Source organism: Peromyscus maniculatus, chromosome 1 (assembly GCF_049852395.1).
Source record: "Peromyscus maniculatus bairdii isolate BWxNUB_F1_BW_parent chromosome 1, HU_Pman_BW_mat_3.1, whole genome shotgun sequence".
Taxonomy (NCBI): Eukaryota; Metazoa; Chordata; class Mammalia; order Rodentia; family Cricetidae; genus Peromyscus; species Peromyscus maniculatus.
In genome coordinates, this window is record NC_134852.1 from 112,497,091 (window position 1) to 112,513,524 (window position 16,434).

Here is a 16,434-nt window from a genome sequence, read left to right on the forward strand (position 1 = left end):
CCTGGCTGAAGTAGAGCCATGGACCCAAACACGGCCTCCGACCACAGCTCAGGCTGGATGTCAACATAGCCTGCATGATAGTACAACAACCCCAACCCTCCATTTTCCTAGTACCCATGGTAGATTGAGGTCTCAGGTGTTGGCCCAGACCCCGTGCATCTATGCTGTCATTGGTAGTAACCTGAGTCACAAACATTGACACTGACCTTGGCTGAGATGGGTCACAGACCAAGACATATTGGCACACAGGTAGAACCACAGAAAATGTGGCAACATAGAAATTAACAGAAATGGGCTGAGTTTAAATGTAGAAGCTAGTCAGTGGTAGACCTGAGCTAATGGCCAAGCAGTTTTAATTAATATGAGTTTCTTGAGTGGCTGTGGGGTCTGTGGGGCTGGGCAGGACCAGAGAAAACTTCAGCTATAAATGGTGCCCAATGACTCGAGTTTCCACCTGAAACCTGAGAATATTTAATAGGCAATAGCCAAAAACAGGCTCCTTCTTCATGTCTCATGCAGGTGGTGAGGCACTGCAACACGCAGGCTTGAGGTACTCCATGGCGGGCTCACAGTATGTGGGCTTGACCTGCAGCATGGCACATTCCTGCTGAGTTACACAGAGGTTTCTGCAAGCTGCATATTAACTTCATGGTAGATTTAGACTTTGCTAATACAGACCAAAAGAGAGAGAGAGAGAGAGAGAGAGAGAGAGAGAGAGAGAGAGAGAGAGAGAGAGAAGAAAGAAAGAAAGAAAGAAAGAAAGAAAGAAAGAAAGAAAGAAAGAAAGAAAGAAAGAAAAACAGTTTTTGGGCTACACACTGCTGGATGGAAGCATAGACCCACTGCCTCCCAAAGTCAGTGGACAGCCTGATTCCCAGAGCTGAAGGTAAATGTAGTTCCACCATGTTGGGAAGCTTAGATGGGCAGAGCTAGCAGCCAAAGCTGCCATTTCAGACCTAGTAATGCTGCAGTTTAAAGCAATAGATTCACAATAAGACAGATTTAGATGGAACAAAACTTCAAATGGTTTACAGTGTGTGTAAAAATGTACATCAGCTTGGAAGAGAGAAGAAAATGAATATAGAATATACAGTTATATAAAGAGATAGTTTTTAAAAATAAAGTCTTCAAAGAAACAGTAAAGGTAGTATAAAAAATAAGTCACATAAAGATGGATATTACATAAAGAATCTGGATTGTGTTGTCTTTGATATTGTTAACTGCAGAAAGACATTTGATTGTAAAGGCTGCTCAGTTAAACCAATATGTATAATTTAGAGGTATTTTGACTTCAAAATTTGGATCTAAGGATATGTTCCTTTGGAAAGGAGGCTCTGCTTTTGTTTCCACAGGAACCAAGGGACTATGAATTTGTTCCAGGTCAAGATGGAACAGATTTGATCAAGCCAGACCTCATGAACCTTAACAGATGGTACCTATCAACCATAACTTGACTATTATCTTAAATTTTCTCAGGATCCCCATTAGACTAAAGCACCCTCTATCAGCAGGAAGTAGCCTAGAAAACTACACCCACATTCCCCAAAAAATGGATTATGGATATTTGTCTTTGTTTAGCTTGTTGGTTACAAATTGTTGTTGGTCATAGTCAATCAAAGAAGAAAGGGGGATATGGTATAGCAATGTAGAATGTAGATGTGATAAGATAAAAGAGCAGATTAATGAACCTACTTATAAAGAGCAACAACTTCTTTAAAAATGTTTTACATTTCTATGGGTTTTAGTTTATTGATACAAACTTAAAGTTAATTTTGTTACACTGTATGTATTTCTACTCTCATTTGAAGTATTATGTGTAGCTAGAGTTTTCCTGCCTAGCCCACAGTCAGGACAAATCTTTGTCACCCGCCAGTCCCACAGCCGCTCAGACCCAACCAAGTAAACACAGACACTTATATTGCATACAAACTGTATGGCCGTGGCAGGCTTCTTGCTAACTTTTTTTATATCTTAAAGTAATCCATTTCTAGAAATCTATACCTTGCCACGTAGCTCGTGGCTTACCAGCATCTTCACATGCTTCTTGTGCTGGCGGCATCTGGCAGTGTCTCTTGCCTTCCTGTTCTTTTATTTCTCCTCTCTGTTAGTCCCGCCTATACTTCCTGCCTAGGCACGACCAATCAGGTTTTATTTATTGACCAATCAGAGCAACTTGACATACAGACCATCCCCCAGTACAGCCAAGTGCAGACCATCTCAGACACCTGCACTCAGGCCCATGGTCCTAATCATCCTCTATGCGGACCTGCTGCGTAACGCCACAAAGAACCCAAGAAGGGCTCCCACAGAACATACAGAACATCCCACAGCAATTATGTTTATGTAACTCATTTAAATTGTAATGGATAATTAAGAAATACAGATTAATAATTAGTCTCCTATGATAGTCAAACTTATAGTCATGTTAAGTTTTCTTGATATACATAGATATATTTCAATTGGGTATATACTCTTCAAAGACCTATATAATATGGCATTTAAAATGTTTGAAAAACTTCTGACTCAGAAAGACAAATATGGTATGTACTCACTCATAGGAAGATGCTAGATGTGGAACAAGGATGACTGGACTGCTACTCACATCACCAGTGAGGCTACCTGGAAAATGGGACCCCAAGAAAGACACGGAGAAATGGATGAGATCTACATGAACAGCCTGGACATGAGTTGGAGCAATGAAGGGCGAGGGTCAAGGGAAAGAGAGCGGGAAATCCTAGCTGGATCAAGAAAAGAGAGGGAGAACAAGGAATAGGAGACCATGGTAAATGAAGACCACATGAGAAAAAGAAGAAACAAAGAGCTAAAGAAGCCCACAGAAATCCACAAAGATACCCCCACAAAAGACTGCTGGCAATGGTCGAGAGACAGCCAGGACTGACCTACCCTGGTGATGGGATGGCCAAACACCCTAATAGTTGTGCCATAAACCCCATCCAAGGACTGAGGAATCTGGATGCAGACATGCACGGCTAGGCCCCTGGCGGAGCGCTGGGAGTCTAATTAGTGAGAAAGAGGAGGGTTTATATGAGTGAGAATTGTTGAAACCAAGGTTGGATAAAGCACAGGGACAAATAACCAAATGAATGGAAACACATGAACTATGAACCAAAGGCTGAGGGGCCCCCAACTGGTTCAGGCCCTCTGAATAGGTGAGACAGTGGATTGGCTTGATCTGTTTGGGAGGCATCTAGGCAGTGGTACCAGGTCCTGGGCTCGTTGCATGAGTTAGTGGTTTGAAACCTGGGACTTTTGCAGGGACACTTGGCTCAATCTGGGAGGAGGGGACTGGACCTGCCTGGACTGAGTCTATCAGGTCGATCCCAGTCCTCGGGGGAGACCTTGATCTGGAGGAGGTGGGAATGGGGAGTGTGCTGGGGGGAAGGGGAAGGGGGCAGGAAGGGAGAGAACAAGAGAATCTGTTGCTATTATGTAGAACTGAATAGTATTGTAAAATTTAAAAAAAAATAAAAATAAATAAATAAATAAAAAACTTAGACTTTCTGGACAGTGAGACATGTCTGCTCCTGGCAGCACCAATTTTCTTCAAAATAAAGATGGGTGTCAAGGACACTCTATATGGAGTTTATCTTCTTCATGGCAAAAATAGCCATTTGGGCAAAAAACTTATCTTGCCTAGACTGCTTGATGAAACGTTGTATCAGCTGGATATGCAGGACTCATAAGAAGATGACCACTGAAATTTGCAAGGCAAAATGGTCCTTCGGGTACCTGCTTCACAGAAGAAAGAGTCAGACATTCTACAGGACATAGAGAGAAGTGAATGAGAGACTCTAGGCCTATGGGCTGAAAATGGATGCCCCAACATTGCAGAAGAACTTTGGGTGACTGTCTAGGCAGCCAGCTATCTCTGTCACTCTAGATTTTTGGAAGTTGCTTACAATACACTTCTTGTTACTCAGGGAATATCATATCCTTCTGAGGTCTTTGATGTAGCTGAAGACTAGATAATTATAGTTATGGTTTTCCTTGGTTATAATAAAAGATAAGTTAGATATAAAATTTTGACTCACAAACATGGGGTAGACAAAATATTTTTTTAATTTTAAAAAATACAAATAGACTAGATATTGTAACTGTAATTCTTGCTTGATAACTGTTTGTTATATGTAATTTTACTATGTTAAAGTTAGGCTCTTCCTTTTTTATTAGAAAAGGGAGGTGCTGTGAGATGTTCTGTTTGCTGAAAACGTGTTGCTCTGATTGGTTGATAAATAAAAAGTTGATTGGCCACTAGCCAGGCAGAAAGTATAGGCAAGATAAACAGACAAGGAGAATTTGGGGAACAGGAAGGCTGAGTCAGGAGATGCCAGCCAACCGTCCAAGGAGCAGCATGTAATGGCACACAGGTAAAGCTACAGAAAATATGGCGACATACGGATTAACAGAAATAGGCTGAGTTTAAATGTAGAAGCAAGTCAGTGGTAGACCTGAGCTAATGGCTGAGCAGTTTTAATTAATATAAGCTTCTGAGTGTTTGTTTTATAAGTGGCTGTGGGGTCTGTGGGTGCTGTGCAGGACTGGAGAAAACTCCAGATACACAAGCCTTAGGAGAGGTTCTCAAACAAATAATTCAACCTATAGAAATAACTAGTCACAGAAATCAAGGTGTGGTTATACATGATTTATTTCCTAGATTGTAACATTCATCACATAACACTTGCTTTAAAACTGTTACTGCTGACCATGCAGACAAACACTGCTCTTTGACCATAGCAAAGTGTCAAAGGGTAGTAAATTTGAAGTCAGAGCATAAAATTTCACCCACAGACCCAGCAGGTCCTTAGGTGTCTATGGAAGTCATGAATGCTAAAGTAGATATACCCCAAAATGATTGCAATCTTCATTCTACCTCAGACTTCAGAGAACCACCAAGTTCTTGCCCCTGGGTCTCCCTTCAATATTCAGACCCATGAACTGCAGGCAGGAGAGGCCTACAGCTCAGCAAGAGGCAGCAGCTGCACCAGGAGACCAGGTAGCACCACAAGCAGCAGGGTTGCTGTAGATGGGAGGAGAAAGGAAGGTCTCATTTGAGAAATCTCAAGACAGGGATAGCTCCCCTAAACATTCAGAACTTTGCACTCAGCTCAAAACCAAAGAGAGTAGGCTCTAGGGGGCCAGCATGCCTGGGGAGACTCTTCTGGCTTCCTCAGGATTCCTAAAGTACTCAAGTACCTGGAGGTGAGCAAACTGATGGATCCCCACCACTTGCAGGGTCCTGTGCTCTAAGACACTGACTGGGGATAAAAGACTTTCCTATCCAGAGTCTTCCTAGCTGTCTAGGGAGCCCAACAGAATTTTCCTTCTTCACCCAAGAAGAGGTTTCTGGGTCTGAACCTTCTGAAAGTCCATTGTTGCAGCAATGGGAATTCCTTCTATGCCAGCTGGTGTGAACTAGAACCTACCAGTGGCTCTCAGCCTTCCTGCACTAGGCATCAACCATTTGCCCCAGAAGGGCAGCATCTTTCTGACTGAATTGGGGGCCTGGGTAGGGGTCATGGTTTCCTTGGGCTTGATATAAATTCCAAATTTCTCTATGCAAATGCATGAAGCCCCTGTGATCACTTCTGTAGTTCCACTTCCTACTCCAAAGACTTCTCATGTTTCCAGAAACCCTAGAGTGTTAGATCTAAGTAGATCTAAGATTGCTCTGTACACAGTAGTCTAACTGTAGCTCATTTCAGGTTCTCCCTGGCCTCTCAGTCAAACTGAAATTCCTAGGATAACATTTAGTGGGGCCTGGTTGTAATTAAGTAATTCAGACACTATGCAGATCCTGAGTGGTGATAAGCACAGGAGACAAGGTCTCTAGAGTGTGAGCAAGTGATTTTCCTGTGGATGTCAAGACCCACACCATTATGAATTCAGATCAGATATAGGAAATGTGTACATGGTTTCTTGTATTTTAAAATAAAAAGCATTTTTGCAATGATATCTATATTCCAAGTCATATGTCTTGAATGTCTCTCTCTTAATTCTCAACTAATACTGCTAGAATATTTGTCATTTGGGTCTATATCATTCAAATGAGGAAACAGATGCATGGATATCTGATAACCTGACAAGAGTCACAGAGCTAGTGATGTTTGAACCAGATTGCCAGGTAGTCTGATTCCAAACCTATGACAGAGAGCATGATACAGTAATTTTTTCTGAAAGTATTATGGAAGGATTACTATAATAAGTGATACTTGAAACATAACCACCTTGTCTTGAAAGGTATTTACCAAACTAAAATCGATGATGTCTTTGCTTGCATAGAATGAGACATGTGGTGAAATGATGAAGAGAGAACCCAGGCCACAAGGAATGATGGGTATATAGCCACAGAGAACTCCAAACACATGGAAGATTTGGTTTGAAAGGATAAATAACCCCTGATGGAACTTCTCACTCCTTATAGGGCTGGGCCTGGTAATAGCATTTTCCTGAAGTCCCTCACTATGTTCAGTCATTTCTTATACACCTGCACTGAGGTGTGTGCCCCTTGGCTTTACCAAAGCTACCCTTCATCAATCTAGGCATCCTCGCCATGTGCAGGTCTACTGGGTGTCTTCTGGTAGGGAGCACCCCCTCCTCCATTTCATGATGTCCCCACCAGCTCCACCTCTAACACAGACCCAGACTCACCTGAGCTGCTGAAATGGCTCTTGTTGGTAGAACCGCTGTAGAAGCAATTGAAGTTGCTCTTCCCTCTTTCAGGGGAGAGCAGAACAATTTTGTCATTCCTTTTTCCACTTGGTGTTTTGGTGACTTTGGGATATACTTCATAGCCTGGAATTAACACCTCCTCTTCATTGGGATAGTAGGAAAATGCTTTTATATAAACCCCCAAGCAGGTTTTGATGGTAAACAGTGTCCCACTAACACCACCAAAGTTGTAAAGAGCTACTTTCTCATTCAAAGATGAAGAAGCGAAATGCCCAAACCGCACAGAGCCCTTCCCACTGTAATTAAACTTGTTCCTGGTGCCTCTGTAAACTGAGTAACAACTCTGGTTACTCAGAAGCTGAAGGGCTCTTGTTAGGTAGTAATGGAAGGCCTTGTAATGGAAGTTAGTGGGATTTTTCTTGAATTCTCTAACAGCTCTGTTAAAATCTTCATGGATTTTACCGGTGTAGGCCACTACAGCCGTTCCGTGGAAGTCATGGAAACCTTTGGGAGTCCTCATTGTATTTTTTATCTCCTTCCATCGTTTCTCTGCCTGTTCCCACTCAGGTTTTAATGTCTTACTCATGTTGAAGTCTTCTTGTAACAGCTGGGGTGCTTTTCTCTCCATGTCTTCAACACAGCCCTCATACTGATCATCAAATGCATTGGGAGCCATGTCCAGGTCGGAAGGCTCAGTCAGGCCTGTCACCTGAAAGAGAGAAGTGGGTTCTATTTACTCACCAAGTTTACTAAGTTACTAAAATATGCTGGGTGCTGTCTGGAGCCGACAGTATGAGATGTCACATATTACATCCACACACGTGAACATGCATGGACACAATCTCATTAGGTTATACGGGGTGAAGAAAGGCAAGGCTGGGGTGTCTGATTCTTTGTGTTTATGGATACTACAGTTTTCTTCTTTATTCAATCAAAATTTTAATCAGCATACAAAATAACAGGTCTATCATGACATTTTAATATTCATATACCAGTGTATATTGCTCATAATCACACAACCTTCCCCCTACTGATATTATATATACACTACTTCTTCAAGATTTATGGCTCTACTATACTCAACTCTGGGAACTGTAATATCACAAAGATGTGGGAAAGCAGGACCAACAGAGCATGGGTTGAGAATGTTACCTGCTGGGTTAACAACCAAGTCAGGAGGATCACATGAACTTTTGATGTCATCTTCAAGTTCAAACACAGCTGCAAGGAAATACAAGACAATGAAAGAGGGGTACACACAGTATTATAACAGTCTGTTGATGGATCAGCTCTGGGTCATTGACTTAATCCTTATTTCACATCTGGAGTCCAGGCTCCTGCTCACACTGCTCCCACGAAGGCTTACCAACACTCTGTGAACAGCTCTTCTTGGATCCCTTACCAGAGATGAGGGAACTCATATCCTCTCTCCAGTAAGGAGCTACAATCAATCAATCCTGGTAGCACACAGAGGTATGTAGCATGTAGACTGCCAGGGAGAAAGAGGCCATATTTTGACAGTCTTAGGCCCTGATGTTTTACTCACACACATACTTGTATTCTCCATATTTGAATAACTTGTGGCCCACACACAGCTAGTTACTTTTGAATGCCTTTCACTGTTCTCAGTATTTTCTATGTTCTATCATTTGGATATGTTTGTCCTACAAAAATCCCCAGTGTGGCCATATAAAGATGGGGAAACATTTAAGAGGTGATGTCTACTGGGAAGTGACCAGCTCCTGGAGGACATCACCCTTAGAAGAGATCATTCAGTCTTGTGGGATCCTACCCAGTTCCTGCAAGAGCCAGTCTGGCCCAGAACCTCTCTGGCTTCCTCTCTTGCCATGTGTTCCCTTCTGCACATGGCAATGGATTCTCTGATAGTGTGATAGAGAAGATTGTGAATCAGCCAGGAAAACCCTAGCCAGCCAGCACTTTCATGATATTTAGACTTTCCAGCTATCAGACTGTGAACTGAATAAGCACCTTTACTTTATAAACTTTCCATCATCAAGCATTTTGTGATAGTAATAAACACAAACTGAGGAGAAAGCTCAGTGGGTAAAGAACTTGCCTTGCAAACAAAGACCTGAGTTTGATCCCAAGAACCCACAGGGAAAAAGGAGGTGTGATGACATGCACTTGTATTCCAGCAACAGGTGGTGGAGAGAGATTGGTCCCTGAGATCCCCAAGACTCACTGGACAGCCAAACCAGCCTCCTTGGTGTATCGCAGGCCTGTATGGGCCCTGTCTTTACCAAAATTGTGTACAGTGCCAGAGGAATGACACCAGAGATTGTCCTCTGACTTCCACATGCATGTAGCCTTACACATGCATGTTTCCACACAGGTGCCTATGCCTACACATGTACATATACCCACACACATGCATGTGCCCACACGTGTGCATGTAGCACACACAAAAAGAAAAGTAAAACAAAAAGGAAGGAAGCAGACTAACACAACCAGCCTTATTACTACCTGTATCTTGGGGCTGAAGAGATGGCTCAATGGTTGAGAGCACTGGTTGCTCTTCAAGGGGACCCAAGTTCAATTCTGAGCACCCACATGGCAGTTCACAACTGTCTGTAACTCCAGTTCCAGGGGATCTGACATCCTCATATAGACATATATGCAGGCAAAACCCCAATGTACATTAAATAAATAAATAGATCTTTATTAAAAAAAACTACTTGTATCATATGATAATGTAATGTTTTCACTGTTCTTTGAGGGGTGAAGATTTTAAGTATACACTGAAGAGCAAGTTAAGGAATGAGATATAGGTCACATTCATTGGTTTGGACCCTGCCCTTTATTCCTGCCTAGGAAACCACACACACACACACACACACACACACACACACACACACACACACACACACACTTATCTAAGCCTGTTGCGTTACTGTCCACAGAATTTTGACTTAGCTGGCAAGATAATCCTCTCCCCACACCTTGAGAATGGCAGAATGGAGCTGCATGCTGTGACTGACTAGTTGCTCTTGGGAAGGCTGGGACTCCCAGCTCCTCCACAGCTTGGCTTCTCCTGCCCTGAGCCTTAGGGGATATTGCAGAAACAACAGACCTAGGAGTTCCACACTGCAGTGAAGGTTCCCACCTTCTGTACATCCTGGACATTTAAAAACTTAATTAAATTTTATAAAATAACTATTGTCAGCTGCATAAGATATCCTCCCTAAATTCTTAAAGTCCTAGACAGCCTGTTGTGGGAGCACACACCTATAATCCCAGCCCTTGGCGGGGAAGTTGGGGCATCCTGAGTTCCAGGCAAGTTTAAGATGGAATGGGACTCCGAAAACAAAAACAAAGGTAAAATTAAGCTCTGCCCAGCCTAGAAACACAGGTGATTTCCTTTGGCCTTATATATACACCCTGGAGTCATTTAGGATTCTGCTATGTACTCAAAATGGTTCCTAAAGTTTGGTTGTATCAGAAGTTCTCTGAAGTATCTGGAAACTTGTCATTAACAGAGACTTCTGGACTCCAGCTCAATCTCATGCATTTAGTATTTCTAATGAGCTTCTTTGTTAATTTTAACACAATTTGCTTTTTAAAAACAGATTTATTTTTCTTCTTTTTAGTAATGTGTATGTATGCATGTCCTGGAGATGGTCGGTATGTGCACATGAGTGCAGATGCCCCCTGAGGTCAGAGTATCAGATCCTCTGGAGCTGGAGATTCAGGCACTTGTGAGTTGCCTGCCATGTGTGATAGAACAGAATTCTGCAAGAGGAAGTACTTGCTCTCACTACTGAGCCATGTCTCCAGACTACAGTTTGATTTTGGGAAAGTACTGCCCAACATGAATTCCAGCTGGTCAGTTCTGAGGACTGAACCCAGAATGCTGTGCATGCCATGAAAACACTTTTCACTGAGCTACAACCAGCTGCACAGTGAAGCCTCCTTACACAACACACATCTCCACATTCTAGTCTTTCTCTGGCCTCAGCTGGAACCACCCCTTTTCTTGTCTTAAAACTTAGGCTTCAAAGCTCTGATTTGAAGGCTGAAAGCTTGACAAATGCCAGAAGGCAGTGTCAACAGAAAACGATCTTGTGGGGTTAGTGGGTCAGCAGAGGGACTTTCTGATTCAGAAAGCAGGGCTCAGCCAGCCTGGAGTAAACTTCCAATTCTCTCCTCCCCACCCTAGTTCCTCATGTGGTTGATCCAGATGTTTGCCTTTCACAGGACTGGTGTCTACTTCCCTGTGGGACAGCTAAGGACAGCCTAGCTGTGCCTTATTGGCACCGATGCCCATCACAACCCACATAGACTGAAGATATACAACTTGAGTCTCTTCAGCCCCAGTATGAACTCCTGGAACTTGTGCCTGCAAATTAAAAGTCTCCCTGGAAATCTGTGTAGCTAACACCTTAGACCTCAATAAAAACATTCGTCTCTCTCTCTCTCTCTCTCTCTCTCTCTCTCTCTCTCTCTCTCTCTCTCTCTCTCTCTCTTTTCCTTCATCCCCATCCCCTCTTTCCTCACTCCTCCCACTCTCCTTCCATCCTTCTTTATATCTGCACTCAGTTTCCAAGAGCCTACATTTAAAAAAAGCCTATGTTCTCAACATGCCGGAGACCTGGTGCAGAAGGACCTTGAGGTCTGGATTAGACTGGGCCACACAGGAAGAACGCATCTTTTAAAATTCTTAAATTAAAAATGGATAAATAAAGAAAAGAAGAGGATAGAAGCTATTGTTTGCGTGGAGCAGGGAGGAAAAATGGGATTAATTAAGCATATCGCTGCTCTGTCATGAAAAATCAAGGAATTATAAAAAGGAAAAAGTCAATGTACAAAAGAGACCATGTACATGGATGTCAGTTGCTTCCTGAAGGTCCTAGTAAATTGTGTAATCCTGCATTATATTTTTAAGTCTCTAGAAAGATGATAGCCTCTTGTCTGTCCTTCCTTTATTTAGATCTGTCCCCATGTCCCTACATGGGCTATTTCTTGCCCAGAACTGACCTTCTGGCTTTAACCCTTAAGTCATAGACCACCCCCAACATCACTACATCCACTGCAGCCCTTAGATTGTTCTCAGGGTCCCCTCAACTTTAGGGGCCTTCCCCTTCAGAGGACAGAGTTCAGAGTTGTCAGGTACCTGAGCAGGTCTTTGGTGGCTGGGTCTCTGGCCTCTTCTAAAACCAAGTGTTGCAAAAGGTTGTGCTGTGGCCTTTTATCCTGTGGACAACACACTTTCAGTTTCAGGTTGGATTTGAAAGGGAAGCCAGAGAGTTTATGAACTACTTAAATTAGACAATTGTACTTTGTTGCTATACCTTTCCCATTTTCCATCTTTTTTATTTGCTTTTCTTTGAGACAAGGTCCCCTTAGCCAGGATTGGCCTCTTCATGGCTATGTAGCTGAGGATAATCTGGACTCCTGACTCTCTTTCCACAAAACTAGATTTATTTGTGCAAAAATAGAACCCAGTACCTTGTGCTGCTTGGCAATCACTCTACCAACCAAACTGCATCCCCATCCTGCATCTTGTACTTTGTACCAAAATGAGGCAGAATCTTTCTGTTGTTCCTCACAGGACTGGTGTGTGTGTGTGTGTGTGTGTGTGTGTGTAAGTGTGTGTGTGTGAGTGTGTGTGTGTGAGTGTGTGTGTGAGTGTGAGTGTGTGTGTGTGAGTGAGAAAGGGGGGACAGAGACAGAGACAGAGGCAGATATTGCAGAAAGCAGAAGTTGGTTGACTATACACCATTTTACAAATTATCTGAAAGCCTGTTGTGGGTAGCTCATCTCTCTCTCTCTCTCTCTCTCTCTCTCTCTCTCTCTCTCTCTCTCTCTCTCCTTGTTTCGGTGTGTGTGTGTGTGTGTGTGTGTGTGTGTGTGTGTGTGTATGTGTGTGTGTCCCCTATGTGTGTTGATTTGAGGGTATCATATCTTCTGGAACTGGATTTACAGACAGTTGTGAGTTGCCACGTGGAGCCTGAGAATTGAACCTAAGTCCTCTGGAAGAACAGCCAATGCTTTTTACTCCTGAGCCCTAGCCATCTCTCCAGCCCCCTGTGGCTCACATCTTTAATCCCAGCACTAGGGAGGCTGAAGCAGAAGAATCTCTGAATTTGAGACCAGCCAGGTCTACATAGTGAGACCCTGTAAACAAAACAAAACCACCACCAAATTGCCTGAGGTCTTTAGGGCAATTCGGTAAAGGTGAAAAGAGGTGACCAAGTATTTTTTTTTATTTTATTGATTCTTTGGGAATTTCACACCATGCACCCTAATCCCACCCATCCTCCAGTTCCTCCACATGGACCCCTCACTCTTGTGATCCCCTGAAAGAAAACTCAAAATTAATTAATAAATGTAAGCTAATGGTTAAAAAAGGAAGAAAAATGCTAAAAAAATATATACATTAAAGATTCAAAATTAAAAATATACAATTAAAAATTTTCAATTAAAATAAAAAAAATAAATTAAAATTTAAAAACCTACAAACCAACCCAAACACAAACAAGCAAGCAAACAAAATAAGACAAAACGAAACAAAACAAAAATCCACTTTGTTCCCCTGTGGCAGGGTCCTGTGCTGTTGTTCCCTTTGCGGAGGGGGCCAAGTAGGCGCAGAGTCAAACCACACAGACTCTGGGAGGATGTCGAAATAACAAGCTCAGTCTATTCAGGAAGAGGCAAGCCTTATATACCCTCCACCCTGCCCTGGGGGGAGGTCTGATGAATATGCATCTGCTGGCATGACATGGCTGCCTCTCATTGGTCCAGGTCATCTCCAGATCATGTTTCAGCTGCTGTTGCTAAGACCATCAGGCAGACCAAGCCTGGCTCTCAGAAAGTATCTTTTTTACTTGTTTGGGCCTCAAGCCTGCTAGGGATGAGTCATCCCACAGTTCCTCCATTTTTGTCTCTCCATCCCTTCTTCATCTCACTGGCATTGGGAGCTGCTGTGTATCAAGCAGTATACTCTTTTGTCCCAACAGCTTTCCTTGCAAATGTGCATTGTATGTGCTGTTGGTCAGGTTCAAGGCCAGTAGCCTCTGGCATACCATCCACACTGGATCCCCAGGGAACTTCCCAGAAATCCCGCTGTTTCTCCAGGTCATGTAGACGATGTGGCCATATAGGTCTGAGGACCAGTCCCTTCATGCACTCCAGCAGGTCGTAGATGGGGTAGATGTTGGATGGTGCCAGCTCAAATCCCTGGTTTGTAGCTGTGTGGCTGCTGAGTTGGTCAGTCTGGGTTGTTGGGACAAGCCCCCTCAGGTGAGGGGTGGGACCAGTTCTCCCCTGCTGGTGGTGAAGGGTGGGGCCAGCATTCCCTAGTGTGGGGAGCCAACTCTCCTATTAGGGGCAGAGCCATCTTCCCCATGCCAGGGGTATTGGGGTCAGTTATCCCAGAGCTGGTGAAGGACAGGGTCAGCGCTCCAAAGATTGGAGAGGTGGGAAGGGGCAGCTCTCCCCTGGCCAGTGAGGGGAGGGGCCAGCACAACAAGACCCATGTACTTCAACTCACGGTTCAGCACATGGTTCCCATAGGCCCCTGTGGTAACATGGCAATTGATATCATCACAGACCCTATCTGTGGCAGGGCCATGGACACAGACATGGCCATCAACAGTAGCATGGGCTCAGATGTCACCATGGCCCTGGGTAGTAACAGAGGCCTCTCAGATTAGCATGGGCCTAGAAGTGCGAGGTTCCCAGACTCCACCACGGTCCCAGGTGGTGGTAGAGACCCTGAGCAGCCACATGGCCCCTAATGGCAATAGAAGCCATAGACCCTGGTTGTTACAGGCCACAGACTTAGACATGGCCTCTAGCAGCAATTCAGGTCAGATGCCACTATGGCCCCAGGTGGCAGCACAGACCACACAGATTGGCATCACCATGGCTGAAGGATGGCCCTCAGACACCAAAATACCTCCAGGTGGAGGCCTAGATGCCAGGCACCCACCCCATCCTCCATGGCAACAGGAACCTTGATTATCAACACAGACTCTGGCTGTGGTAGGGTCATAGGCCCAGACATGGCTCTAGGCTACAGCTCAAGCTCAGACATCTCCATGATCCCGGGTGGCAGCTCAGGCCCCTAAGATCAGGATGGCCCCTGTGATGGCATGGCCCCTGGGCACCAACTTGGCCACATGTGGTGGTCCAGACCCTGGGCATCCTCATGGCCTTCAGTGGTAGCAGGAGCCATGGACATCAGCACAATCTGCAGTTGTAGCAAGCCGATGGACCAGACATGGCTCCTGGCCCCTGCCCTGGACTAGACATCATCAGGGCCCAAGACGGGAAGCAGGCCCCCACATCACCCTGTTTCTCACCACCTTTGCCTTCCCAGATCCACTTCTCTCCACGGGACATGAACCTCACTGCCTTTCTCACCCCTATAGCCCTCCACACATATGTTCACCAAAATGGCACCCAACACCCAGCACTTTGCAGCACAACTTGATAGGATTATTAGGTGCTGACTGTTTGGAGGAAGAGTGTCACTGGGGATGGGCTCTGAGGTTACAAGAAGCCCTTACCCAACTCAGAGACTCCCTCTTACTGCTACCTATGGATCTGGATACAGACCACACAGCTGTGTGTGTACCATGTACATCCAGTACCATGTTTGTCTGTATGACACCATGCTTCCCACCATGGTGACAATGGACTAAATCTCTGAAACTGTAGCAAGTCCCACTTACATGGTTTCTTTTCTAAGAGTTGTGGGCATGGCTTCTCTTCACAGCAATAGAACAGTGACTAAGACAGAAGTTGGTACCAGGGAGCAAGGTTATAGACACGACCATGTTGTATGATGGAAGAATGTGAACATTGGGAGTTTGAATTAGTAGAAAATTTAAGTGGGGCTCAATGGGCCAGGCTTCTAGGAGCAATGACGACTGTGGTGCTGAGGGTGATTTGAATTGTAGGGGACCCCAGCTCAAGAGGTTGCAGAGGAGAAGAATATTACTAAGTGGTCTAGAGTCCATTGTTGGGATAGTTTGGCAAAGAATGTGGCTGCTTTCTGCTCTTGTCAAAAAAAGAAAAAAAGAAAAAAAAAGAAAAGAAAATCTACCTGAGGCTACATGGACGAGTTTTGAAGTTTAATGGCATTGTACAGGACACAGAATTCTTGATCCATATATACCTAAAAATGTGCCTGTCTGGGTTGCTGAGATGGCTCAGCAATGCTTGATGAGTGAAGCTGGCAACCTGAATTAGATCCCTGGAACCTACATAAAGATGGAAGGCAAAAGCTAATGCCACAGAGTTCAATAGCTGGCTGTGTTTCTGATGGGGTAGAGTAGGGATGGGACTTTCTAGGTCAGCCCTTACATTTATGGCCCACTCAATTTGTCCTGCAGGAGCATCTGAGAAATGTACAAGAAGAACCTTCTCAGCTGTATCAGTGTGAACATCAGACCTCATGCCTTAGGAGAGTTTCTCAAATAAATAATTCACCTAAGAAATACTAGTCACACAAATCAAGGTGTGGTTATAAATGGTTTATTTCCTAGATTCTAACATTCATCACATTTACAAACTTTAAAACTGTTACTGCCGACCATGCAGACAAACATTGTTTTTTGATCATAGCAAAGTGTCAAAGGGTAGTAAATTTGAAGTCAGAGGATATAATTTCACCCACAGGCCCAGTAGGTCCTTGGGTGTCTATGAAAGTCATGAATGCTAAAGTAGATCTCCCCCAAAATGGTCGCACCCAACATTCTACCACACACCTTACAGAAC

At 44.0% G+C, this 16,434-nt stretch overlaps 1 protein-coding gene across 1 annotated transcript in view; it reads right to left on the reverse strand.

The window, feature by feature from the left end:
* Nucleotides 1-4,655: 4,655 nt before the first annotated feature.
* The window catches only part of LOC143268052 (T-cell ecto-ADP-ribosyltransferase 1-like), a 40,635-nt gene continuing 28,856 nt past the window's right edge, over nucleotides 4,656-16,434 (reverse strand). Inside the window, exons 2-4 of the mRNA XM_076548515.1 lie at nucleotides 7,843-7,911; nucleotides 6,670-7,399; nucleotides 4,656-5,038 (exon numbers count right to left, since the gene is read on the reverse strand). Of these exons, the coding sequence (XP_076404630.1) occupies nucleotides 4,974-5,038; nucleotides 6,670-7,399; nucleotides 7,843-7,893 (846 nt within the window). The 5' untranslated portion in view covers nucleotides 7,894-7,911 and the 3' untranslated portion in view covers nucleotides 4,656-4,973. The remainder of the gene's footprint in view (nucleotides 5,039-6,669; nucleotides 7,400-7,842; nucleotides 7,912-16,434) is intronic.